At 49.8% G+C, this 27,845-nt stretch overlaps 1 protein-coding gene and 1 pseudogene across 3 annotated transcripts in view; one reads left to right on the top strand and one right to left on the bottom strand.

Annotated features, from left to right (window-relative positions):
• Positions 1-27,845, bottom strand: part of AHNAK (AHNAK nucleoprotein) — a 97,493-nt gene that overhangs the window by 22,422 nt on the left and 47,226 nt on the right. Inside the window, exons 5-6 of one of the 3 annotated variants that reach the window (XM_062196007.1) lie at positions 24,176-24,274; positions 5,893-5,983 (exon numbers count right to left, since the gene is read on the bottom strand). In XM_062196007.1, the coding sequence (XP_062051991.1) occupies positions 5,915-5,983; positions 24,176-24,274 (168 nt within the window). In that variant the 3' untranslated portion in view covers positions 5,893-5,914. The remainder of the gene's footprint in view (positions 1-5,892; positions 5,984-24,175; positions 24,275-27,845) is intronic. The other 2 variants (XM_062196006.1, XM_062196008.1) reach the window with 2 other exon arrangements.
• Positions 7,231-9,863, top strand: LOC133764834 (small ribosomal subunit protein uS17-like; annotated as a pseudogene).

Below are 27,845 nucleotides of genomic sequence, written 5' to 3'. Positions count from 1 at the left end.
GCCCTCCAAGGTGTGCAGCAGCAGGAAGCTGGACTGGAAGCAGATTAGCCAGGACTGGAACCAGGCTCTCCTATCCGGGATGCAGGAGTCTCAAGTGGCTACTTAACCCCTGGCATGTGGAGCTTTTACTCTAAAGTTGGAGGAGATCCCCTGCTCCACCCGCCAGAGACCTACCCTCCAGGACACACGGGATCCCCTCCTCTGCTGGCCGAAGAGCTGAAAGCCTGCGCCTTGGTCTCGTCTGTTATCATCTGTCCCTCTCTGAATCGCTCCCTCGGACATGCAGAAAGTCCTGATGACACCCCCGGTCACGAACAAAAATAGCCCCGGTGGTCCCACCAGTGTCTCCTCCTCCCGACCAGTTTCTCTGCCTCTGTGCCCGCCCAGCCTTCTTCCCCTCACTCTGCTGTTCTTGGTTAGTAGCTTACACTTGGGCTTCAGTGCCCTTCGCCCACACTGACAAATCCCAGAGGAATTCTGAGGACAACCCCCCCACTCCTCCCCAATCACTCGCAAGCCGGAGGGATCCAGATCTTTCCATGTTTATACTCCACTGGTGACAGACCAATACTTTTGAGAAGAAAAAAATGAGGCCGGCGCCGCAGCTCAATAGGCTAATCCTCCGCCTTGCGGCGCCGGCACCCCAGGTTCTAGTCCCGGTCGGGGCACCGATCCTGTCCCGGTTGCCCCTCTTCCAGGCCAGCTCTCTGCTGTGGCCAGGGAGTGCAGTGGAGGATGGTCCAAGTGCTTGGACCCTGCACCCCATGGGAGACCAGGAGAAACACCTGGCTCCTGCCATCGGATCAGCACGGTGCGCTGGCCGCAGCGCGCCAGCCAGGGCAGCCATTGGAGGGTGAACCAACGGCAAAAAGGAAGACCTTTCTCTCTGTCTCTCTCTCTCTCACTGTCCACTCTGGCTGTCAAAAAAAAAAAAAAAATGAATGCCTAGACGGGAGTGGGAGGGTAGCCTACCAGTTAAGACAGCCATGTCCCACATTAGAGTGCCTGGGTTCGACTGCTCGCTCCAGCTTCGTGCTATTGCGGACCCTGGGAGGTAGCGATGATGGCTCAAGTAACTGGGTTCCTGCCACCCACGTGGGAAACCTGGATTGAGTTCCCAGCTCCTGGCTTTAGCCCTAGCCCAGTCCAAGGAATTTAGTGAGTAAACTAATAGATGGGAACCCTACCCCTTCTCTCTCTCTCTTTTTTTTAAAGATCTATTTATTTCAGAGGTAGACAGAGGGAGAGACAGAGAGAAAGGTCTTCCATCCACTGGCTCACTCCTTGAAAGGCTGCAACGGCTGGAGCAGGACAATCTGAAGCCAGGAGCCAGGATCCTCCTCCAGGTCTCCCACACAGGTACAGGGCCCAAGCACTTGGGCCATCTTCTACTGCTTTCCCAGGCCATAGCAGAGAGCTGGATTAGAAGAGGAGCAGCCAGGATATGAGCCTGTGCCCACATGGGATGCAGGCACTGTAGGCAGAACCTTTACCCACTATGCCACAGCGCTGGCCCCTCAAATAAATCTTTTTTAAAAAAAGTTAAGAGTTTTGGAACTGAGGCCACCGCCGTGGCTCACTTGGTTAATCCTCCGCCCGCGGTGCCAGCATTCCATATGGGTGCTGGGTTCTAGTCTCGGTTACTCCTTTTTCAGTATAGCTCTCAGCTGTGGCCCAGGAGGGCAGTGGATGATGGCCTAAGTGCTTGGGTCCCTGCACCTGCATGGGAGACCAGGAAGAAGCACCTGGCTCCAGGCTTCTGATCGGCGCAGCACCGCCTGCGGCCATTTGGGGAGTGAACCAACGGAAGGAAGACCTTTCTCTCTGTCTTTCTCTCTCACTGTCTATAGCTCCACCTGTTCAATAAATTTTTTTTAAAAAAAGAGTTTTGGAGCTGGAATTGTGGTACAGAAGATCAAGCCACCACCTGTGACACTGGCATTTGGTATTGGAGCACCAATTCAAATCCTGGCTGATCTGCTTCCAACCTAGCTCCCAGCTAATGTGCCTGGGAAAGCAGAAGATGGCCCAAGTACCTGGGCTCCTGTACCCATGTGTGAGACCCAGATGAACGCCACAGTGCCAGACCCTCTTTCTCTCTTTCATAAGTAAATCATTTTTAAATGAATGAGCAGGGGCCGGCACTGTGGCGTAGCCACCGCCTACATTGCCAGCATCCCATATGGGCACTAGTTCGAGTCTCGGCTGCTCCACTTCCATTCCAGCTCTCTGCTATGGCCTGAGAAAGTAGCAGGAGATGACCCAAGTGCTTGGGCTCCTGCACCCACGTGGGAGACCCAGAAGAAGCTCCTGGCTCCTGGCTTCGGATCGGCACAGCTCCGGCCATTGTGGCCAATTGGGGAGTGGACCAGTGGACGAAAGACCTCTCTCTCTCTCTCTCTCTCTCTCTCTATATATATATATATATATATATATATACATATATACATATATGTATATCCTTCTCTCTGTGTGTAACTCTTTCAAATAAATAAATATTTTTAAAAAGATGAATGAGCCAAGGGGAAAGAACATGCTTGGCTGACACAGCAATGTCAAATTGCTCTAAAAGTTGCAGAACGCCTGCTCTCTGTTTCTGTAAGCTGTGCCCCCGTGGACCAGTAATGGTCTGTGGACAGGTGCAGTCCAGGAACCCCTCTTGAAGGAACACTGCTCTTGATCCCACCTTCTCCTGGACTTCTACCACATTTGCTAATTCTCTGCCTCCTTTGCCTCACATTCCAGCTTCTCCTGGCTGCCATGTTGGAGAGCTGTAAATCCCATCTATCCATTAGTGGCTCTTTTATTTTTTTAAGAATTTATTTATTTATTTGAGAGGTAGAGCTGCATATAGTAAGATAGGGAGAGAGGGAGAGAAAGCTCTTCCTTCCGCTGGTCCACTCCCCAGTTGGCTGCAACGGCCAGAGCTGAGCCGACCCAAAGCCAGGAGCCAGGAGCTTCCTCCAGGTCTCCCACGCGGGTGCAGGGGCCCAAGAGCTTGGGCCATCTTCTACTGCTTTCCCAGGCCACAGCAGAGAGCTGGATTGGAAGTGGAGCAGCCAGAACTAGAACCAGCACCCATACGGGATGCTGGCGCCACAGGCAGAGGATTAACCTACTGCGCCACAGCACTACCCTCCCCCCCCCACCCCCGCCATTAGTGGCTCTTGTAGTAAATAGAATGTTACTCCCCAAAGGTATGTCCAAGTCCTAATCCTGAGTACTATGAACGTGACCTTATGTAGAAATAAAGATAGGTGTGATTAACTCACCAGGAAGCCATACTGGATTAGAATGAGCCTGAGACCTAACCAATGACTGGCATCCTTATGAAAGGTACACAGGCACGAGGCAGAAGCTGGAATTGTGCTGTTACAAGCCAAGCGTTGCCAGCAACTACCAAAGCTAGAAGAGGCAAGGTGGGGTTCCTCCCTGGAATCTCCCAAGGGAACATGACACTGCCAGCACCTTGACCTTGGACTTCTATCTTCCAGAACTGTGCAACAATAGATTCCTAGTTTTGTGATCATGTTCTAGCAGCCACAAGAATTAACACACCCCCAGTTTCTACCTCCTGCCTGGCTGCTCTCCGAGCATCACAGTCATACACATCCAGCTATGTTCTTCATGTTCTGCTTGACTGTACACGAAGGGTCAAACTTAACATGTCCGAAACTGGACTTTTAATTTTTCTTTACCATTTCTTCCAACACAAATGGCTAATAAGCCAGTTGTTCCCAACAAATACTTAGGAGTCATCCTAGATTTCATTCACCTTTCCCCCCAGCATATCCAGTACTACCAAAGTCTCCGTCAGCTCTACATTCAAGATGCTTCTTCCAGGGCCAACGCTGCAGCATAGTGGGTAAAGCCAGCACCTTGGCACCAGCATGCCATGTGGGTGATGGTTCAAGTCCCAGCTGGTCTACTTCTGATCCAGCTCCCTGCTAATGCGCCTGGGAAAGCAGTGGAGGATGGCCCAAGTGCCTGGGCTTCTGCACCCACATGGGAGACTTGGAAGAAGCTCCTGGCTCCTGGCTTCAGATCAGCTCAGCTCCAGCCATTGCAGTCATCTGGGGAGTGAGCCAGCAGATGGAAGATCTCTCTCTCTCTCTCTCTCTCTCTCTCTCTCCCTCTCTCTCTCTCTCTCTCTTTCCACCTCTCCTTCTCTATAACTCTGACTTCCAAGTAAATAAGTAAATATTTTTTAAAAATGTTTCTTCTCCTTCTGCCAACCATCATCATGTCTTGCCTCTATAGACTACTCCAAGAAGGCAAGGACTGGGTCTTGCTCACTGCTGCCTCCAGGGCCTGGGACGTAACACATTCAAGAAATGCACGTTTTGCACTCTGGGAGGCAGCAGGTCATGGCTTAAGTATTTGGGCCCCTGCCACCCACATGGCAGTTCCCAGTTCCTGGCTTCAGCCTCCCTGAAGGCCTGGCTGCTACAGAAGTTTGAAGAGGGAACTAATGGATAAAAGATATCTTTCTCTCTTGGGGCTGGCATTGTGGCGCAGCAGGTTAACACCCTGGCCTGAAGCTCCAGCATCCCATATGGGCACAGGTTTGATCCAGCTGTTCCACTTCTGATTCAGTTCTCTGCTGTGGCCTGGGAAAGCAGTAGAAGATGGCCCAAGTCCTTGGGCCCCTCCACTTGTGTGGGAGACCCGGAAGAAGCTCCTGGCTCCTGGCTTCGGATCGGCACAGCTCCAGCTGTTGCAGTCAATTGGGGAGTGAACCATCGGATGGAAGACCTCTCTCTCTGCCTCTCTTCTCTCTGTGTAACTCTGACTTGCAAATAAAATAAATAAATCTTTTTTTAAAAAAAGATATTTCTCTCAATTTCAAATAAATCAATAAGTAATTTTTATAAGAAATGTTTGTTAGATCAATGAAGTAAAACCTTATTAATTCAAATATGTCCCCTCATTGAGAATCTATGCTCATTTAAACACAGGATGCCAGGCAAATTAACTGTATAAATCAGATAAGGAAGCATTTTAACTATGTAGGATAATAACTGTTTACAAACAACACATCTACTAATTATGAGTCATTTGTGTACTCGTGATTCATCCCAAATGTCTCTCTTAAATGATCTAGTTCACTTGGTGGTTATGCAAAGCCTAGATCACTCCTCACACATCCTATTTTAATACATTTAAAGGATATCCTTGAAAGTGATGTAATTGCATTTCAAAGAAAATGCATAAGGGTGGCACAGCAGGTTAAGCTGCTGCTTGGGATGCCTGCATATCCCATATAAGAGTTCTGATTTGAGTCCCGGCTGCTCCACTTCCAATCCAGCTCCTGCTAATGCACCTGGGAAAGCGATGAATGGTGGTCCAAGTTCTTGGATCCATGCCACCCATGTAGGAAACCCAGATGAAATTTTGGGCTCCTGGCTTTGTCCTGGCCCAGCCCTGGCTGTTGCAGACATTTGGGGAGCTCTCTTTCAGTCAAATAAGTTAAGTCTTTAAAGAAGTAAAAATAAAATACACATTCTACAATTCAGACTTTTGCAATGGTCTCATTAGAGCCCCTTAAATTCTAGGTGTTGCTCGTGTTCACCACATCTTGCCCACTACTCCAAAAATGCTTCCTGAAACAGTCAAGTCTTTTGACACTAAGGAAGTCATATTAGAAGCTGTGACAAGTTTGGAAGGCAGGGAGGGACACTTCCTCAGACATTTACCAGTGTATCTCACTGAAACAGTGACAGCAGGGGTGGGGCCTTGGGCCTAGCTGTTGACACACCCACATCCCAGATCAGAGTGCCTGGGTTTGAGTCCCAGCTCTGCTCCCAATTCCAGCTTCCTGCTAATGCAGACCTTGGGAGGCAGCAGGTGATGGCTCAAGTTGGGTCCCTGCCACCCACGTGAGAGACTTACATTGAGTTCCTGGATCCTAGCTTCAGCCTGGTTCAGTACCAGACTTTGCAGGTACATGGGGAGTGAGCCAGCAGCTGGGAGCTCCTTCTGCCTCTCAAAAGAAAAAAAAAAAAAAAACAGTCTTGCAGCAATACTTTTCCTAGTAAATATTCAGTGGCCCAGAATTTGCTATTCTCCCCATCAAATTACTGCATTTGGTTCACTTCTTTGAAGTTCCCCTCAGCCCACAAAGCACTTCCTGTAGCCTTATCCAGAATCAGACCCAGCGCAGGTGCCAAGCAAGCAAAGATGAGTGAGCAACACATGGGCCTGTGCTTCAGAATCTCCTTCCATTAGAGACAAAAATATGAGTTGCATTAGTGATATGGGACTTAATTCACATAGCCAGACAACCTTAAGAGCTGTGGTTGAGGGGTGCATAAGGTGTGTGTACAGGTTTCACCAGGGGGAAGGTGTTGGGGACAGGGAAGGTGACAAGATAAGGAAGCAGAAAGCACAGTTCACCCATGGGTGAGTGCTTGATCATAAACTCAAAATCACAGGGCAAATCTTCATAGGGTTTAGAAAATAACTCTTGCAACTAGAGCTCTGGTTGCCAGCCACCAAAACCATTGGGAAGTTCGAAACACATCATCCATGGCAGGCGTTCGGCCTAGCGGACAAGATGCTGGTGGGGACACCCACATCAGAGTTCTGGGTTCGATTCCTGGCTGCAGCTCCTCGCTGCAGCTTCCTGCCAAGGCAGATCCTGGGAGGCTGCAGGGATGACTCAAGTCCTTGTGTCCCTGCCACCCAAGTGGGAGGTCCTGGCTCCTTGTTCCACCTGGCCAAGTCCCAGCTGTTGAGAGCATTTGGAAAAGTACACCAATGGATAAGAGCACTTTATCTCTCTGTCTCTCTCCCTGTCTCTCTCTCTCTCTCTCTCTCTCTCTCTAATTTACACAAATAATGGCATCAACCAGATGTCATGTTGCATGACCCCAGAACGAGGCCTGTGTGTCATGACAGAGCCCTGTGGTGTCAGCCAAGCTGGACCACGGTTTATACCAATCAGGTTGCCACCACCCGTCAAGCTCCATCTCTCACTTCTTTTTTCTTTCAGGAAAAAACAAAATTTCCAAGTAGCCAAATTGCTAACAATAATCCCTACTACGCAGCTGGTGGATTTCAAGACTAAGCAGACATCAGGAATGCTGAGATGTTGCAATCCCTCCAGACAGACCCTCCCTGCCGGCCAAGCAGGACGCTCCAACCACCTATAGCCAACCCCTGTGAGTGGAAAGAATTTCCAATTTTGTTTACACCAATACAGGAGAAGGACCTGGGGAGGATCTCTTGATGGGCAAGAGCCTCAGCCTCCTGCAGCTGCTGGGGCGAGGACAGAGTCGTAGGTACCTAGTGCCACAGGGAGGCTGGCGACCTCAGAAGATCCTTTTCTGACTACAGACATGGCTCATGCAACTCTGAGGCAGTGTGGCTCAGCGGTGACCCCTTCAGCATCACAGGCAGACCACTCCTCTTGTGGGGGCTGTTCTGTGTATTGCAGGATGCCAGGAGAAACCCCCAGGGTCTACCAAACCCACAGCCTGACACTGCCAAACGCCCCCAGGAGGGAAATCACCCCTGGTGGAAAGCCACTGCCCTAGGAGAGGAAGCAGGGACAAAGGACAGGGAGAACCCCACTGTGAACTGGACATTGGGAAACACCAGGGCGGGGCACGTGGGGACTGTGGGTGCCTGTGGAACTAGCGAGGCTGGCAGTCATGTGGTCCACATGAAAGACTATGATGACCCTGCCTTGGAGGGCTTCTCCAAGTTTCTTCTTTGGGAAAGAAGAAACATTAGCAAAATCTAGATCTACTGCTATCCCCCAAAAGAAAAAAAAATCAAGGGCCTCATAAATTCAGAAGCAGCTTGAAGATGAGCATTTGGCTCAGTGGTGACTTTAGCCACTTAGGTCACCACTTGGGACACCTGCATCTAAACCAGAGTGCCTGGTTCACGACCCAGCTACTCAGCTTCTGACCCAGCTTCTTGCTAAGACAGACCTGGGATGCAGCAAGTGATGGTTCAAGTACTTGGGTTCCTGTCACCCACATGGGAGACTCTATAGATAGAGTTCTGGGCTCCTGGTTCAATAAAGAAATGAGTAAAATTTAAAAATAAGATTTTTTATAAAGCAGTTTGCATCTAACTTTTAATTTTTTAGTTAATTATTTATTTATTTGAAATGCAGAGAGACATAGATTTCACATCCTCTGGTTCACTCCCCAAATGCCCACAACAGCCAGAGCAGGGGCAGACTGAAGCCAGGAGCCCCAGAACTCCATACAGGTCTCCCATATGGATGGTAGAGAGCCATACTTGAGCCATCCCCAGCTGCCTCCCAGGGCACACATTAGCAGGGAGCTGAAATGGAAAGTGAAGACAGGACATGAACCCAGGCACTCAGATAAGGGATGCACGTGTCCCAAATGTCATCCTAACCACTGTGCCAAACACCCACCCTTAGATCTAATTTTAACAGAGAGAAAAATTCAGATTTTCAGCCAGAATATCATAAATCATCTTTTATGAATAAATGTGCAAATTAAGTTTGCCTGAGCCACCCTAGCCTGGGGTTAATGTCAGGGCCATTTTGACAGCAACAACACAGAAGTTGCCGGCTCTTGCCTCTGTCAGCTGCGCTAGAGACCCAACCTCCTGCAAACCACCCCACCACACACAAAGGCATACTAAAAACATACACACTCATACCTACACACACGTGTGCCTCTCGTCCACTCTCCCTCCAATTCCTCTACCCCTGGAGATGCCATTCACACCTCACCCCTGCTCCTCCCCACCCCAGCCTGTGACCCAGGGCTCTCCGACCCTCCCTGAACTGACCAGTCAGCACAACCATCCCCCCACTGTCCTCCCACCTTGAGCTCTTTGGCCTAAGCCAACACTCCTACCACTTGCTAGAAACTAGCTGTCCCCTAGCCCAGGCCCCTTGGTCACCTCCTCCCAGACTCATCCTAGCCTTGGCCATCCCTATCAACTCAACCCTCAAAGCCAGGCCAGCCCTTGCCCACACCCACCTCCTTTCTCTACCCTAATTTCTCATGGTAGTCAGACTCTCCATGTTAGGATGCCAGGGGCCCTTGTTTAAAAGATGACAGTGGGGGGCCAGCACTGGGGTATAGTAGGTTACATATCCGCCCAAGCACCAGCATCCCATACGGGCGCCAGTTCAAGTCCAGGCTGCTCCACTTCCGCTCAAAGCAGTAGATGATGGCCCAAGTCCTTGGGCTCCTGCCAGCCACATGGGAGACCTGGAAGAAGCTCCTAGCTCCTGGCTTCAGATCAACCTGGCTCTGGCCGTTGCAGCCATTTGGGGGATGAATGGGAAGACCTGTCTCTCTGTCTCTCCCTCTCTCTGTTGACTCTGCCTCTCAAGTAAATAAATAAATCTTTTAAAAAAACAATTGGCAGCTTTTTTTTCCAGGCAGCCAGCAAGGTGGCGGATATTCAGAGCCAGCATGCCTACCAGAAGCAGACGACCATCTTCCAGAACAAGAAGAGGGTCCTGCTGGGAGAAACAGCAAGTAGTTCCTGAGGCACTACAGGAACACTGGTCTGGGCTTCAAGATACCCCAGGAGGCTACTAAGGGCACCTACATCGACAAGGACGCCCCTTCACCAGAAATGTCTCCATCCCAGGGAGAATCCTGTCTGGCATCCTGACCAAGATGAAGATGCAGAGAGCCATCGTCCTCCACCGACTACCTGCACCACATCCACAAGTACAACCACTTCGAGAAGCGCCCCAAGAACATGTCCGCGCACCTGTGCCCCTGCGTCAGGGACGTCCGGATCGGAGTCATCGTCAAGGTGGGCGAGTGCTGGCCCCTGAGCACACGGTGCACTTCCACGTGCTCAAGGTCACCAAGGCCACCGGCACCAAAAAGCAGCTCCAGAAACTTTGAGATCAGACGCCCACCTGCTCTCCAAAGTGAAACAGTTATTTTCCCATTCACTGGCCAAAAAAAAAAAGAAAAGAAAAAAAGACAGTGAAATAAGCCAGACCAAAGGGATAAATGCTGTGTGATTCCACTCATTGGAGGCACCTCCAGTGGTCAGATTCATGAGACAGAACGTAAAACGCAGGTGCCAGGGACTGGGAGGAATAGGGTTTCAGTGCAGGCAGACAGGTTCTAGGATGGACGGTGGTGGCAGTCACACAACAGTGTGGGTGTCCCTGGTGCACGATGTACACCAGAAGTGGCTAAAATGGTAGATTTCGTTGTGTGTATTTTACCGTAAAATTTTAGAACGCTATGTAAAAAACAATGGCAGGTAAATGAAGTGACAGATATGTTAATTAGCTTGATTTAATCATTCTGCGTTGTGTGTATGTATCAAAGCATCACATTGTACCCCATAAATGTATACAGTTGTGACTCAGTACCCAAAAAAAAGTATTAATTAAAAAAGAGGGGGGAGGAGGGAGGGCAGGAAGGGAGAGAGGGAGGAAAGATACTATAACAAAATTAGAATCTTGGGAGCAAGACTCAGAAACCTACAGTGGTCACCCCCACCCTGCCCCAGGATTCCCATGCATCCTGAGGGTAAGAGCAGAGCATTGTTGCCGTTTGTTAGCTGTGTGATCTCAGCCAATTGAACCTACCGAGCTTCAATCACCTTGTCTGCTGACACACACAGTCCCGTCCACCCAGGGCTCTCATGAGGGTTACATGAGATATGGAACATACAGCACCAGGCACGTGGCAGGTGCCCTTCCAAAGAGAGCTTGAGCTTCCGTCCATCTGCAAACACCCACCAAGCCCTGCGGGTGCCAGGCCCCATGCTGAGTCCTAGGGATACAAGGGGAGCAGGCAACTCCTAGCATCCACGCTTACTGACAGCAGGGGTCTCCCTCCTGGCCTCTGTAAAGCAGAACACCTGGTGGCAGGTAAGGCGGTCCCTAACCTTAGAGGCTGGGGTAATAACCTGATGAAGGAGAGGAGCCCAGGAGAAGCGGTGCGGGGGCCAGATGCAGAGACACTGTCTGAGGCCTGGGTCAGGGCTCTCCTGAGATGGTGATGGTTGTGCCAAAACCTGAAGAATGATTGGCTCAGCGATTGACTTGACATCTGTGGCCAATCAAGAGCGTGTGCAAAGGCCCAGAAGCCCTGGTGAGCTTGAGGAAGAGAGAGGAGGCCAAGGTGATGAGGGCTGGGGAATGTACATCGAGTACTGAGAATAAAGCCAAGCCTGGTCAGTTGGTTTCACTCAGAGGCCTCCAGAACCCAGAGACCCTCAGACACCAGTAGCCCAGGGGCAGGTGTTTGGCCTAGAGGCTGAGATGCTCGTTAGAATGCCCACAGCCCATAGCAGAGTGCCCGGATTTGACTCCTGACTCACTTCCCACCAGTGCAGACCCTGGGAGGCAATGGTGGCAGCCAAGGGATTAAGTTCCTATCACCCAAGCCGGCACCGCGGCTCAATATGCTAATCCTCCGCCTAGCGGCGCCAGCACACCGGGTTCTAGTCCCGGTCGGGACGCCGGATTCTGTCCCGATTGCCCCTCTTCCAGGCTAGCTCTCTGCTATGGCCCAGGAGTGCAGTGGAGGATGGCCCAAGTCCTTGGGCCCTGCACCCGCATGGGAGACCAGAAGAAGCACCTGGCTCCTGGCTTCAGATCAGCACGATGCCTGGCTGCGGCGGCCATTGGAGGGTGAACCAATGCAAAGGAAGACCTTTCTCTCTCTCTCTCACTGTCCATTCTGCCTGTCCAAAAAAAAAAAAAAAAAAGTTCCTATCACCCACACCAGAGACCTGGATAGAGTTCCTGGCTCCCTGCTTCAGCCTGGCCCAGCCCTGGCTATTGTGGGCATTTTGGAAGAAAACCAGTGGGTGGGCACTCTATCACTCTGTCTATCTACCTATCTAATCTATCCATCCATCCATCCATCCATTTATCTATCTCTGCCTCTCAAATAAAAATTTTTAATTATTATTTAATAAAGGAAGCCAAGAAATCAGCAGCCCAGGCGGGAGCTAACTTGGAATCTCTCAGTTGCCTCTGCTCCCGGGACATCCTCTGAGAAGGAGACCAGGTGGACTGAAGAGCCCTGTTCACACTCCTCCCTGTGGTGTCTCGGGACGGCCTCCCAGCACGCCCACAGCCTCATCAAGCAGGTCTGCTCAGCACACACCTTCCCTTCTCAGCCAGAGCCCAGCGAGGCAGAGGGTGGTGCTCGGGCCCAGGCCCCTTCACACTCAGACTGCACACCCCCAGGGCTCGCCCAGGCCTCCCTTGCAACCAGGGACAGTGAAGGCCTCCAGGGAGCATTGATGGAAAAGTGCTTCTTCTTTTATTTTTCTCTCTTCTTTCACTTTTCCAAAATTAATCATTCCCAGCAATGCTTAGAAAAGAGGCAAGCGTGCACTTTACAACCTCTCATGAAAATAAGCCCTCTGGGGCCGATGCTGTGGCATAGCCGGGAAGGCCGCCTGCAGCGCCGGCATCCCATATGGACGCCGGTTCAATTTCTGGCTGCACCACTTCCGATCCAGCTCCCTGCTAATGCACCTGGGAAAGCAGCAAAAAAAAAAAAAAAAAAAAAAAAAAAAAAAAAAAAAGGCCCAAATCCCAAATCCCTGGGCCCCTGCACCCACATGGGAAACCCAAAAGCTCCTGGCTCCTGGCTTTGGTCTGGCCCAGCTCCAGCTGTTGTGGCCATTTGTGGAATGAACCAGCTGATGGAAGATCTCTCTTTCTGTCTCTCCCTTTCTCTCTGTAACTCTGCCTTTCAAATAAAATAAATACATCTTCTTAAAAAATTTAATTTATACATAGAAAATTAATCAATTTTTTAAAAAAAATATCATGTAGGATCTCTGTCACTGGTGTGCTGTACACTGTTGTTTAATGCTATAACTAGTACTCCGGCAGTATTTTTTCACTTTGTGTTGCTATGTGAGGGCAAACTGTTGAAATATTTATATATACTAAACTGATTTTCTGTATATAAAGAGAATTGAAAATGAATCTTGATGTGAATGGAAGGGGAGAGCGAGTGGGAAAGGGGAGGGTTGAGGGTGGGAGGGAAGTTATGGGGGGGGGAGCCATTGTAATCCATAAGCTGTACTTTGGAAATTTATATTCATTAAATAAAAGATAAAAAAATTTTAATTTAATTTAAAAAAGAAAATCACCCCTCTGAGGTCTTACAGCCCACACGGGTCTCCCTCATGTCGACACGGTTAAGATGGCAAAATCTGCCTACTTGAGCACTTTCTGTAATAGTTCAACAAATTTGTTAAGAGCTTCGTTTTCTTTAAGAGCATCGTTCTTGGGCACTTAAGGGTCTGTAAAGTGGTGGAGGCTCTGGGAAACTAGCAAAACATTTCAGCCGGACTGACATTTGTGTCCTGGTCCAGCAAGGACTGGAAGGCAGCCAGACCACTCCTGCCCCTTTTATAAAGATTTTTCCCTAAGAATCTGTCAACAAGCAGAGCAGAACCTGCGAGACAAGCACCAGGCCCCCATTCCTCCCACCAAATGCCTTCCACCCCCTCCTTCCAGCATGCAGGAAATGGATGAGGCAGCAGAGCGAAAGTTGCCTTTCCACACAGGCTCCAAGTGGGTGATCCGGCGCTGTGTGCAACGCTGTCCTTTGCCTGTTTTGCTGTGAAACTGTTCTTGAATGCAGTCCAAAGTGGCTGTAGGGAATATTCATATCTCGACTGGTTTTCTTGATTCAATTAAAAGTTAAGGCGAGCTTGGCTGCTTCCAGGGAGCTGGCACCCAGGGGAGAGGAGAGAAGGTACCCGGTGCTCCTGCTGGCTCCACTCCACCAGGCTGGTAGGGGGGCACCATAAACCTCTCCCCCAGTACCCAGCGAGAGGGCAGCAGGCAGCAACAAGTGCTTGCTGGCTGCCCAGCAGGTCAGCCCTGTGTCCCTTGCCTGTGCCCATGGGAGAGCAGGCTGGACCCAGTGACCGGCTCTCCCGGACAATGAGAGCCCCAGAGCCCTCCCCACTGTCATTCTTGCCTCTTTGTTCCTTCCCAAATCCGCTTCATAGTTGATACTTTAGGGGTCGGGGAAAATAAAGCTCAGGCATCAAATTAAATGACTGGTTGTGAGAGAGGTCCTTGCATGTTCACCATTCGAGGCTAAGTAAGCAGGCCTGGGATTAGCGTGGCAGTGCCTAGCCCTTTCTCTGCAAGCCCTGACCGCTGAAGCCCTGACCTCTGTCCCCAAACAGGGCCTTCCTTTCTGAGCTCTGTGCTATGCAAGGAATTCTGCACATAAAAAAAAAAAAAAAAAAAAATGTCCCCCTGGATTTGCTGCCTTCTGACCTGGCCAAGTTGGAATGCATGGTGTGGAGGAATGCTCCTTGCCGGGCAAGGATGGCCATCCACAAGACAACAGACCTCAGCGAACAACGCCCCTGACCTTCCCCCAGGAAGCCATGCACAATGGACACAGCCGGCAGGAGCAGCTCAGGAAGTGGCCGAGCTGCTCCCACCCTGAGGCTTCCCGGATGGGAGGAAGGTGCTACGGGCTTCCCCTTCCATTCCTCTCGCACCGTCCCAGGCTCAGCCTTGTGCCTCATTCCTCATCTCCACATCTCCTGCCTCAGACCTGCCACTGCCACCCAAAAACCTCCCCGAACCTCGGCTTCTAGCAAGCCACCCTTCAACACCTGTCAAAGGGCGTCTGCTCTGGATCAAGTCTAACCCCTCTGCCTCGATGTTAAGAGTTTGTATAATCTGTCCCCGCCTTCCGCCCCACCATCCTCCCCACTGCTCCTCAAAGCATGACCTTTGCCAGGTAAGGTCAGCTTCTCCTTCCCTGTTGGGTCTACTGTGCTCACACCATCCCTGGACTGTCACCCGGATTGTCCCCCTGCTTGGGACCTGGCCTTGAAGGGTCAGCTCGAGTCTCTCCTCTAAAAAGCCTTCATCGCAGCCACAGGATGTACTCTTATATAGAAAGGACTCTGGGGCCGGCATTGTGGCACAACAGGTTAAGCCACCACTTGCAACCCCGTTATCCCATATGGGCACTGGTTTGAATCCTCAGGGCTCCACTTTCCATCCAGCTCCCTGCTAATGTGCCTAGGAGAGCAGTGGAAGACGGCCCAAGTGCTTGGGGCCCTGCACCCACGCGGAAGACCCAGATGGAGTTCCAGGCCTGTGGCTTTGGTCTGGCCCAGCCCAGGCTTTTTCTAGCATTTTGGGGAGTGAACCAGCAAATGGAAAGTCAGTCTCCCTCTCTCTCTAACTCTGTCTTTCAGATAAATAAATAAATGAATAAATCTTTTAAAAAAGAGAGAAAGAAGGGACTCTGGAAACAGCAAGTTTGTATTCAAACCCTGGCTGTGCCCTTACCAGTTAATTCTCCATGACTTTGGACTAATGAATCTTTCTGTACCTCAGCTTCCTCCACCTCAAAACTGGGATATAGTTGTACCTGCCCCATAGAGTTATGGTGAAGATTAAATTAACTAAGTCACATAAGTCATGTGTGTCACACCTGACACATAGAAACTACACAAGGGGCCAGCATTGTGGCATAGTGAGCTAAGCCTCTGCATGTGGTGCCAACATCCCATATGGGCGCCAGTTCTAGTCCTAGCTGATCCTCTTCCGATCCAGCTCTCTGTGATAGCCTGGGAAAGCAGTAGAGGACGGCCCAAGTCCTTGGGCCCCTGCACCCCCATGGAAGACCTGGAAGAAGCTCCTGGCTCCTGGCTTCAGATCGGCGCTGCTCTGGCTGTTGCAGCCATTTGAGGAATGAACCAGTGGATGGAAGTCCTTTCTCTCTGTCTTTTTCTGTCTCTGTCTGTAACTCTACCTCTCAAATAAAATTTTTTTTTAAATCAGAAAGAAAGAAAGAAAGAAAGAAAGAAAGAAAGAAAGAAAGAAAGAAAGAAAGAAAGAAAGAAAAAAGAAAAGAAAGAAAGGAAGGAAGACAAAGGAAGAAAGAAAGAGGGGAGGGGAGGGGAGGGGAGGATAAAGATAAGGACAAGGATAAGGATTAGGGCTGACTTTAATCTGGCCATGTCACCCAAACACCAGTGCCCCACACCAGTACCCCTCGTGATTGGAACCACACCATCCAAGCACATCCGTACTGTTCACTGCAGTTTCATGTGCAAAAAAGGGGAGCAAGAGCATGCTATTGGCCAACGTCCCAGCAACAAGCAACAGCTTATTCGTGACCCTGCAATTGTCCTCATTCCCGCAGTGCAGAACACAGCTGGGAGAACCTGCTCTGCTTCCTCCTGGTCGCATTTAACACCTGAGAGACCAAGAAGGAAGAGGTGGGGACAGAGCTCTAGGAACACGACATGGCAAGGCTATACCCACCGAGTGGTCCTGACACTCACCCTCTTGGTGCACTTGAACACCAAAAAAATGACATTTTCAAAGACATGGTTTTCATACCAAGAAGAGTTGCTTGGAGAGGGACCTACTCAGAAGCAGGGACCTCAGCCAGCATCTGCAACCCCTGAAAGTGAGCAGCACCCAAGTCACTGGAGACCCCGCACCCTCAGGGCTCAGTGCCCACATGAGGGTGATGGCATCACGTGGGGCTGGCCTGAGCCTTTCCGTTTACCTGAGGGTGCTGCAGGCTCCTGAGTCAATCAGTTCAGCGCCCAGGATGATGCCAGGGTCAGGGTCACTCAACTTCCTCAGCCCTCCTCCTCTTCAGCTTTAGACAGAAGGGGATTGGAGGATCCGGAATGTCGCCCAGTTCTGCAAGTCTGCCCTGTGCCCAGAGGATCGGCAGAGAGTGTGCTCTGCACAGCCAGAACAAGCAGAGGATGCACAGAGCAGTGTTAGAAAGAAGGGATAAGGGGCCGGCTTTGTTGCACAGTGGGTTAAGCCGCCACCTGCAGGGCCAACATCCCACATGGGTGCCAGTTCAAGTCCTAGATGCTCCACTTCCCATCCAGCTCCCTGCTAATGCACCTGGGAAAGAAGCAGAGGATGGCCCAAGTGCCTGGGCCCCTGCACCCACGTGGGAGACTCAGATGAAGCCCCTGGTTCCTGGCTTTGGCCTGGCCCAAATGATGAGGCTATTTAGGGAGTGAGCCCATTGATAGACAATCAATTCTCTCTATCTCACTCCCTCTCCCTCTCTCTCTCATTCTCTGCCTTTGAAATAACTAAATAAATCTTTAAAAAGAAAATAAGGGATTAGAAAGCAGAGCCACAGGATAACCCACTGTCCCTTAATGCATTTGATCCTGAAGCCCACCTGGCTGGTTGATACCAAAGCTGAGGAGTACAACAAGATGTTTGACTGACCTGAGTTTGAATCCCGGCTCTGGCACTAACAAATTACCTAATGTGGTGAAGCCTCCATTCCTCCAGCCACTATATAACGCCAATGATAATAAAGTCAATGATAACATTCACTGCATGCTGTCATGGAGTAAACCACAAAGAGTAAATTCCACACGGGACTGCAGCAGAGATGTGCTCAAACCCTGCGCCCACTCAGCAGGTGCGCATCTGGTGTGCACCAAATGACAGATGCTTCTCTAAAGCACTGGGGACAACAGAAGTCCGCTCCTCAGGGAATGTACTTTGTTAAAAACAACAACAACAACACTATTTTTTATTTGAGAGAGAGAGAGAATAATAAGAAATAACCAGGCCGGCGCCGTGGCTTATTAGGCTACTCCTCCGCCTGCGGCGCCGGCACACCAGGTTCTAGTCCCAGTTGGGGCGCCGGATTCTGTCCCGGTTGCCCCTCTTCCAGACCAGCTCTCTGCTGTGGCCAGGGAGTGCAGTGGAGGATGGCCCAAGTGCTTGGACCCTACACCCCATGGGAGACCAGGAGAAGCACCTGGCTCCTGGCTTCGGATCAGCGCGGAGCACTGGCCACAGCACCCTGGCCGCAGCGGCCATTGGAGGGTGAACCAACGGTAAAGGAAGACCTTTCTCTCTGTCTCTCTCTCTCTCTCACTGTCCACTCTGCCTGCCAAAAATAAAAATAAAAAATAACCAAAACCTATAAAAGTAGGGTTCCCATAAATGCACAGGAAAAAAGTACGAGGAGAAATCAAGGCAGGGGAGTGGGAGGGATGGGGGTGAGATTTTGCAGACTCCTCAGACAAAGCCGTGGGGGTCCGTGAGCCTTGAGCAGACCCCGGTCATTGCAGTCTCTGTGAATCCTCTTACCCCGGGCTTTCCCCACATCCAGGTGGACATTTCTGCCCAAATGGGTGGCAGAGCCAAGGCCTAACAAGGCCTAACAAGGAACTGAGACCTAAAAAGGCTACAGCAGGAAAGAAAGCAAAGCCCCTGGCATCAGAGAGCTTACATTCTAGCAAGGGAGAAAGAAGTGAGTGAGTTCAGGAGTTAACACCCATCAGAGAGGGAACCATACACAGGGACTTTCTACAGAGTAGAACACATGGGTGGTGCCTGCAGGAGGGGAGGGAGGGAGGTGTCAGAGGAGGCCCCTCTGGGGAGGTGGTGTTAGGCGGAAGGACGTGTCAAGGGGAAGAACATTCCGGGCATAGCTCCCAGCCAGTGCCAAAGCGTGCGGTGGTAGCTTGGCTGCCCAACCAAGAACTCCAAGGAGGCCTTTGTGGCCAGAGCTCAGTGCAGGAGGGGGAGATGGGGTCAGAAGTCAGCGAGGTTCGGACGATGCAGAAGCCTCAGCTCGCTGTGAGCACCCGAGCTACGCCTTGGAGCAGGACACGAAGCCACGGAAGGTCACGAGTGAGGAATGACAATGACTAATCTTTAAAAGGGATCAAGCTTGTTCCTGTTCTGAGACCAGGGGCCCAGAAAGGCTCGAGGTAGAAGACAGAGAGACCAGTTAGGAAGCAACAAGCATGATCCAAACAAGAGACAAGTGATAGCTCAGATTAGGGCAGGAACAGTGGAAATGGGGAGAAGTGATTGGATTCCAGATACATACGCTGGGACTTGTTAATGGACTGAATATCAGATGCAAAAGAATAAAAGGAGTCCAAAATAATTTCAGAGTTTTAACCTAAACAACCTGATATATTTTAAAGATATTTTGTTTGAAAGCAGAGTGACAGAAAGGAGGGGGAGACAGAAAGAGAGATCTTCCATCCACCGGTTCACTCTTCAAATGGTCAGAATGGCTGGGGTTGGTACAGGATGAAGCCAGGAGCCCAGAACTCCATCTGGTCTCCCACATAGGTGGCAGGAGCCCAAGTACTCGGGCCATCTTCCTGTGCTTTCCCAGGTGCACTAGCAGGGAGCTGACTCAGGACTTGAATCTGCTGCTCCAATATGGGACGCCAGCATTGCAAGCAGTGGCTTAACCCACTGTGCCACAATGCCAGCCCCATAACGACATTTTTTGAGATAATTGAGGCCGGCCAGTGGGGCTGGGGGGTCTGTGGAGCCCACAGATTCAGGTGGAATGTCCTTCACAAGCAGGCTGTCAGCTGTGCCTGGAAAGCCTGTCTCCAGACCAGCTTGGCATCTCCCCCACTAATAGCTTCTTGTGCTGCACGTGTGACCTTGCAGCTTTAAATCATTCCTTCAGGGTGGGTGCAATCTATCACCCAGAGCTGGCAGGGGAAGGGGCTGAGCCCCTAAGGGGGAGACAGGCTGTCTCCAGGAGACCCCCGCTATCTCCATGAGCCCCAAGCCAATCAACATACGTATGTGAAACCCCCATCCAATGGGCAACCCACAGCATGCCCCATGAAAACAACAGGAATGCCTTAAAAACCCCGCCCACTTCCTCAAAGCCAGTGTCCCACTCCGGCACTCCGCCTGCTCTCCTCTCGGACCAGACGCTTTCTCTGTCGCTTGCCAATCAAATAAAAGTTTCTTTTCTGTCAAATAAAAATTTCTGCCTCTTTGCAAATTGTTTCCCGGCTTTTTATTTCCATACTTTTTATTTCCCAAAAAACTCACTCTGGCAACCACTTTCCCCTCTGCAACCAATAACAATGAAGTCTTTGGGAAACACCAACAGAGGAGTAAGGGTAGGGGGAGATAATTTTCCCAAGTGCTCAAATTCCTTTCCCGGTTTACAAAGTCCACCTTGTGGGGGTGGCACTGTGGCGTTCTGGGTAAAGCCACCACCGTCAGTGCCAGCATCCCCTAAGGCTCCAAGTCAAGTTCCAGCTGCTCTACTTCTCATCCAGCTCCTCGCTAATGCATCTGGGAAAGCAGTGGAAGATGGTCTCAGTACTTGGACTCCTGCACCCACATGGGAGATCTGGATGAAGCTCCTGGCTCCTGACCCAGCCTGGCCCAGCCCTGGCCATTGCAGCCATTTGGAGAGTGAATCATCAGATAGAAAATATCTTCTCTCTCTCTCTCTCTCTCTCTCTCTCTCTCTCTCTGTCTCTCTCTCTGTAACTCTGCCTTTCAAATAAAATAAATCTTTAAAAATAAATAAGTAAACTCCACCTTGAGTAAGAGATGGACCATATGATCCAGCAATTTCACTTCTGGGTAGATACACAAAAGAATTCAAGGCAGGGACTCTGAGAGATTCATATACAGCGATGAGCATAACAGCCAAAAACAGACACAACGGAAATCACCGACCGCAGATTAATGGATGAAGAAAAGGCACATATCCATGCAATGAAGTGTTATTCAGTCTCAAAGAGAAATAAAATTCCAACCCAGGCCACAACATGGATGAGCCTTAAAGATATTATGTCCAGTAAAGTAAGCAGACACAAAAGGAAAAATATTGAGTGATTCCACTTCAATAAGGCACTAGAGTCATCAAATTCAGAATTAGAAAATAGACCATGGTTGTCAGGGGCTGGGGAGAAGGAATTGGGGAATTATTTTTTAGTAGTTACAAAAATTTCTGTTTGGAAGATGAAGAAAGTTCTGGAGATCAAGAGACAGTGATGATGACTGCACAACAGTGTGAATTAGTTAACCCCACTGAAACTGTAAACCAAAAAAAAAAAAAAAAGTTGAAATGATAAAGTTGGGGCCAGCGCTGTGGCGTAGTGGGTAAAGCCACCATCTGCAGTGCCAGCATCCCATATGGGTGCCAGTTCATCCTGGTTGCTCTGCTTCCGAGCCAGCTCTCTGCTATGGCCTGGGAAAGCAGTAGAAGATGGCCCAAGTTCTTGGGCCCCTGCACCTGCATGAGGGACCTGGAAGAAGCTCCTGGCTTCAGATCAGCCCAGCTCCGACTATTGTGGCCATTTGGGGAGTGAACCAATGGACAGAAGATGTATTTCTCTCTCTCTGCCTCTGCCTCTGCCTCTCTGTAACTCTCTGCCTTTCAAATAAATGAATAAATCTTAAAGAAACGATAGTTTATGGTGTGTGTATTTTACCATCATTTTTTTAATAGATGGGGGAGGGGGACATTCAGGCTACCAGTTTGGATGCCCACATCCTACATCAGAGTACCCAGGCTCAGTTCCTGGCTCCAGCTCCTGACTCCTTACTTCCTGTTAACGCAGACCCTGGGAAGCAGGATGGGTGGATTAAGTAATGGGGATCCTGCCACCCACATGGATGGAGGTCCTGGCTCAGGGCTTTGGTCCCAGCCCAGCCCCGACCACTGCAAGCATTTGGGGAGTGAACCAGTGGACAGATGCACTCTTTCTCTGTCATGTAAATTTTTTTAATAAAAAACAAAACAGATTCACAGGTTATTCCACTGGCAAGATGCTGTAAGGTTTTAGAGATGTTAAAGTACAAACAGAAATAATTTACCCTGGAGTTTACCCATGGTTGTCTATGAGCACGGAATATCGGCCTCCACTCTACCCTGAGGGCATCAGAATGCAGAACAGGGGACCGTTGGTTTGGGGGAGATGGAGAGATTCAGGATTCAAAGTGAAGATGGGAAAACACGACGAAAGAGGGCAGGACTGACAATGAGGTGATCAGAGAAGCACAGGGGGTGAAATGACAGGAACAAGAACTCGGTGGACTACAGACACCAGGGGAGATCTGTTGACAGCTTTGGTGGCCTGTCCGGAGTGAAGTGGATACAGGATCATAATGACAACAACTAACATGTTGCACCAACTAACACCCAGCACTGCACATATGGCAAGGGCGCTTATCCACCTATTCTCTCAGATGAAGAGGGTTACAGCAGCAGAAACGGGATTAAAACCCAAGCAGCCCCGGTCCACGGCTGGGTCCCTAACCACAGGGTTGCAGGGCTCTCACAGGGAACAGCGTGACACCCAACGCTATGAGGTTACGGATTTTGCACGCGGCTCCAGCACTCTGCCCCTCAACACCCCCTTGGGCGTCTAGGACACTGTGTGCCCAGTAGATGTCATGATTCCAAAGCTCTGCTACTCGTATCTCATGGTCTAGCCACGAGAACCGGGCTGGTTTTCTGCTTATTTACCAAGACGATTCCTTTTGACAACAGCTGACCATGGGAAAATCATGCAAGCATCGTTCTGCTCAAATGGGTTTTCAGCTATGAAGGGAACAGCAGGATCCTGCGAGGCTGCGTTAGAGAGAGCTGGAGGCCAAGGGCAGCAGCAGAAAAGGTTCATTTCTGGCATTCCACCAAAGGGACATTACACAAAACTCAGCATCTATGTCCATAACCGTGGAGGGAGGTACACACTGGTTTCTAAGGAAACATCTGTGATAGAAGAGAAGAGGTTTCTCCCACTGGGGTAGCTATAAGCTTCCTCCTGTAGCTTCAGCCAAGGCATACGAAGGTGAAAAGACACAGAAGTTCCTCCAAGCTCAGCAGCCTTGATCTGAATCCCTGTTACTGGCTGCTTCAGTTCTGCTGCCTTCAGCACCCAGCTCTTCATAAGTGCTCAAGACGTGTCTGGGCAATGAGCAGACGCTATGCATCTCTGGATCACCTTTAAATTGGTGAAATCTTTAAATCAGTCTCTTGTAAATCCCCAGACACTGTTGAAGTCAACTGTGTAAGAAAAAACCGCTGGGTGACACAGGCACCCCATACTGGCGCTGGTTCAAGACCCAGCTGCTCCACTTCTGATCCAGCTCCCTGCTAATGGCCTGGGAAAGCAGCAGAAGATGGCCCAAGTTCTTGGGCCCCTGCACCCATGTAGGAGACCTGGAAGAATCTCTGGACTCTTGGCCTCAGCCTGGCATAGCCCTGCCCATCGTGGCCACATGGGGAGTGAACCAGCAGGTGGAAGATACTTCTCTCTTTCTCTCTCTCTCTCTCTCTCTCTCTCTTTCATATAATTAATCTTTTAAAATAAAAATAAAACCCTCAGGACAATTCTGCACTTCATGAGAAGACAGGGGCCCACAGAGGGCCTGGCAGCCAGGGAAGGCAAAATCGTCCTAACGCTACAGACGTGGAGACAAAGCCATGCAGTCAGCAAGCACGCAGAGCAGACTCTGGGAACCCAGAGGGCCCTAGGCAGAATGAAGTGCAATAAACAAGAGCAGTTTCCAGTGCAGGGGGTGGAGCCGAAGGGTGGGGCACTGGAGTGAATGGAAGAAGAGGAAGAGGCAACAATGCAAATGGGCCACCCTTTCAAGTAGGACAAGCATTCCAGAAGGAAGCAGACGCGCAGGCCGGACCAGGCTGGAGGGAGGAGCTCTGTAAAGGCAGAAGTGGGGCTGGCGTTGTGGCCTGTAAAGCCACCACCTGCGATGCCAGCATCGCATGTGGGTGCCGATTCATGGCCTGGCTGTGCCACTTCCAATCCAGCTCCCTGCTAATGGCCTGGGAAAGGCAGCAGAAGATGCCCCAAGTACTCGGGCACCTGCACACACGTGGGAGATCTGGAAGAAGCTCCTGGCTTCGGCCTGGCCCAACACTGGCTATTGTGGCCATCTGAGGAGTGAACCAGCAGATGGAAGATCTCTCTGTCTCTCCCTCTCTGTCATTCTGCCTTTAAGTAAATAAATTTTTTTAATTATATATATATATGTGTACATATATATATCCTACTCTCTGGCTGACCTTCAACCAGCAGTAGCATCTAACACTGTAATTCTCAGTCTTTGGCTCTGCCCCACCCTGGCCTCTGAGTGTAACAGATGCTGCCCCAAAAGCATGTGTGGCTGCTGCAGGCAGTGCTGCATGTGGAGAGACCCTGGGAATCCAGCTGCAGCAGTAAGACGCCCTTCCACCGTAGTAAGCGCATCTCCTCCAAGCTCTTCAAAAAGCTGAAAGGAAGGTAGGAGGACTGAACTTTAGGCTCGTAGGGTGCTGAGCCAGCTTCGTCCCCATGTGACTTCCCCCGCCCAGTGCTCCTGAACCTTATCTCTGCAGAGAGGGTATCATTACGATAATGAAGGTGGTCAGTCCCCACCACCTTCTCTCACCTGATTTGGGGCGGAGGCTGAAATTGTCCCTGCACAGGTGGTGGCTTCCTTGGGTTTATTCTGGTCCTTGCATTCCAGGGCTGATGGCTGTGATGTGCTCTAACAACAGGGATCAAGATTATCGGCAGGTCACTCATCAAATTATCTAATCAATTAACATTTCTCAAATGCCTACTACATAAGTAGATGCCACCATCACCTCCAACACCCGACCCAGCCCACGCTCCACCCTGGGCTGGAAGCTCTGGCTGTGAAAGCGAGGACAGTGGAAACCCAAGGAAGCACCTGACAGGCATCAATCTGTCAAAGTCCAGAGATTCCCATTCAGAGACAACGCCTGTGCTTGTCCTCAGGAATCCTGCAGTGACAGCAGAGAGAGTGCAGCACTACTGAGGAGTGACAGGCAGTCACATGAATGGGGAGTAAGAATGGAGAGTTTTGCTATAGGACCAGGGTACTCCTACAGTCCAGCCTTCCATATCTGGAGTTCTGCACCCAGGGAGCCAACCAACTGCAGATAGAAAATATTCAGGGAGGGCCTGGCACTGTGGCATAGTGGTTTAAGCCACCGCCTGCACCACCGGCGTCCCGTATGAGTGCCGGTTCAAGTCCCGGCTGCTCCACTTCTGATCCAGCTTCCTGCTAATGCGCCTGGGAAAGCAGTGGCAGATGGCCCAAGTGGTTGAGCCCCTACACCCATGTGGGAGACCCAGAGGAGGCTCCTGGCTCCTGTCTCTGGATGGGCTCAGCTCTGGCCATTGCAGCCATTTGAGGAGTGAACCAGCAGATGGAAGATCTTTCCCCTCTGCCTCTGCCTCTCCGTAACTCTGCCTTTCAAATAAATAAATAAATCTTTTAAAAAAAATCTTTCACTTCCCAGAAAGCATTTGACTGAGTAATAAAGCGTTTGATGCCTCTTCCTTTTATTTCAATTTGCTTAGTGTTCAGTTACAAAATGAAATTTAGAACAACCCAAATAATCACAGAAGAAAGGAATCTTTTTTCTACTCAGAAACAGCAGCCAAATGACAGCAAACACACCAGCACTTACCACGTGCCAAACAGTTTTCACTCACAGCTCCTTGCAGCAGCTCTGGAGTTTGGTGCTATTAGTACCTCACTTGCCAGAAAAGGAAACTTAAACTTTACAGAAGAGAGCTTAAGTACCAAGATCATAAACCTGTAAAGTGGGAGAGCTGGGGTTGGAACCCAGGCCATCCGGTCCACGAATCCACACCCTGAGCTGCTAGCCCATCCATTGGTGTTTCATAGCATATATTGGAAAACATAAAAGAAGGGGAAATGTTCAAGCCAAGTTACCAGTATGGTCAAGGTAAGAAGCTGTCCTGAAGAAAGAACGGTTCTTAGCTAACACATAGCTTAGCTCCCAATGCCCTGTTGGTGTAAGTTGTGTTCAAAATAGAGTGTGCTAGAAATAACTGTAATATTACTAAAGCCAGCAAAACAAAGACTCCATAGTAGCTGGACTAAATAAAGGAATAGAAAATGAACTCGGTTTCTGTTCAGTTTATTAAACAAAACAATGAAGGGCAGGCATTTGACACAGCAGTTAAGATACCCACTTTGGATGTTTGCAACCCAAAATCAGAGTTCCTGGGTTCGAGACCTCACTCTGTTCCCAATTCCAGCTTCCTGCTGGTGTGTACCCTGGGAGACAGCAGGTAATAGCACAGGTGATTCGATCTCTGCTACCCACATGGGAGACCCACATTGAGTTCTCGGCTCCTGGCTTCAGAGTGGCTCAGCCCCAGGCACTGAGGGCATTTGGGAAATGAAACAATAGTTGGAATATCTCTCTCTCTGTCTCTATCACTCTATCTTTCAAGTAGATGAAAATAAACATTTTTTTTAAAAATACATAAAATGCACCTCTCCATGAAGAACGTCACATGAGCGTGGAAAGGATAAGGCAGGATCCAGCCTGTGGTGTTGTTTCTTAGGTACCATGAAAGGTGCAAAAAAAAAAAGGGCCTGATATCAAAACCAAGCAAAGGACAGGACCAGCCACCTCTGCTGGTGGATCTGAGTTGATCAAGGGAGAGGCCCAGAGGCACTGTCACTCCCACACAGGGCCACTGTGTGGCAGGAAAGGAGGTGGTGGCAGAGCAGGTTGTGACACTGAAGAATTCCCTGGAGCCACTCCAGAAAACAGAAGATAAGCAGGTGAAATAGGAGGTCATTCCCCTATAGCACTCGAAAGCCCCAGACTTGGTATTTTCACTTCTAAATCTCATGGTGAAAAGTGTAGAGAAAACTGATACTTAACCACTCCTATCAAGAGGTCTGTAGAGAGCTGGCTCAGGCCATATAAAACAGTTACTAAGTAACAGAAGATGCAGAGTTACAGAGTATCATTACTGAGCATGTGATCGTCTTACTAATGCAAATCACTCACAGTTTCCTGGCTAAAAGAGAACTGAAATTTCTATTCTGACGATGAGGCACAGAGACTGGTAAACAAGAGACCAGTAAACTAACACGGGTATGGAGGAAACAGGGACTTTCTATCCAGAAGAGGGAATACTCAGGCACACAGTCTTTTGGGAGGGCCATTGGGAAGTGCCTACTAAAATGTTAAACGCGTGGGTTCCTACACTTAACACACAGGATTTCCATCTCTCAGTATCCCATGTGCTCAAAGTGGAAGTGCAAGCACGTCTATTTTCACTGGAAATGACTCACAGGTTCATCAATAGAGGAATTCCCAAATCGCATTTCACAACACTGTAAAAGAATGGCACAGATCTGCATTTACCGATCCACAACAACTCCAAACACATTGTTAAGGGGGTAGGGTCAAGGCAAGTCACAATGCAGCTCTATCTGATTTCTCATCTTTTTAACCCACCAAATTATAGCCGTGGATGTGAACACATGGGTGCCTAAATGCTCAGGAGCAGAGTCTGCAGGGCACACGCCGAGAAGATGGCAATGACTGTCACTAAGGAGGAGCGCAGTTGAGCTAGGGACAAAGGGAACTTCCTTTGCACTGTGTGAATATCTTACAGAAATTAATCACTACGTAGTGTAATTAAAAATTAAATCAGATGGATTGAGCATTTGGTGTAGTGGTTACGATGTGGCTTAGGATGGTCACATCCCATAGTGGAGTTCCTGGATTTGTGTCCCAGCTCTGCTTCTGATTCCAGCTTCATGCTAACGTAGACCTCAAGAAGCAACAGATCACAGCTCAAATAGTTGGGTCCCTACCACCCATATGGGAGACCCAGATTGAATTCTAGGCTCCTGGCTTCAGCCTGGCCCAGCCCCAGCTGCTGTGAGCATTTGACTAGTGAATCAGTGGATGATCTCTCTCTCTCTCTCTCTCTCTCTCTCTCTCTTTCTCTGTCTCTCTCAAATAAAATGAAAATAAATTTTTAAAGATGTATTTATTTGAAAGGCAGAGAGAGAAGAGACAGAGATTTCTCATCTGCTGATTCACTTCCAAAATGGACGGCAACAACCAAGACTGGGCCATGCTGGAGTCAGGAGCCAGCAGTTTCCTCCAGGTATCCCTAAAAATATTTATTTACTTATTTGAAAGGCAGAGAGAGAGAGAGAGACTGAGAGAGAAAGAGAGAGAGAGAGAGAGAGAATCTTCCACCCACTAGTTTACTCCCCAAATGACTGCAATGGCCAGGGTTGGGCC

Source organism: Lepus europaeus, chromosome 7, assembly GCF_033115175.1.
Source record: "Lepus europaeus isolate LE1 chromosome 7, mLepTim1.pri, whole genome shotgun sequence".
In the NCBI taxonomy this organism is placed as follows: Eukaryota; Metazoa; Chordata; class Mammalia; order Lagomorpha; family Leporidae; genus Lepus; species Lepus europaeus.
The sequence above is the reverse complement of the archived record's forward strand: the minus strand, read 5'-3'. Positions and strand labels throughout refer to the sequence as shown.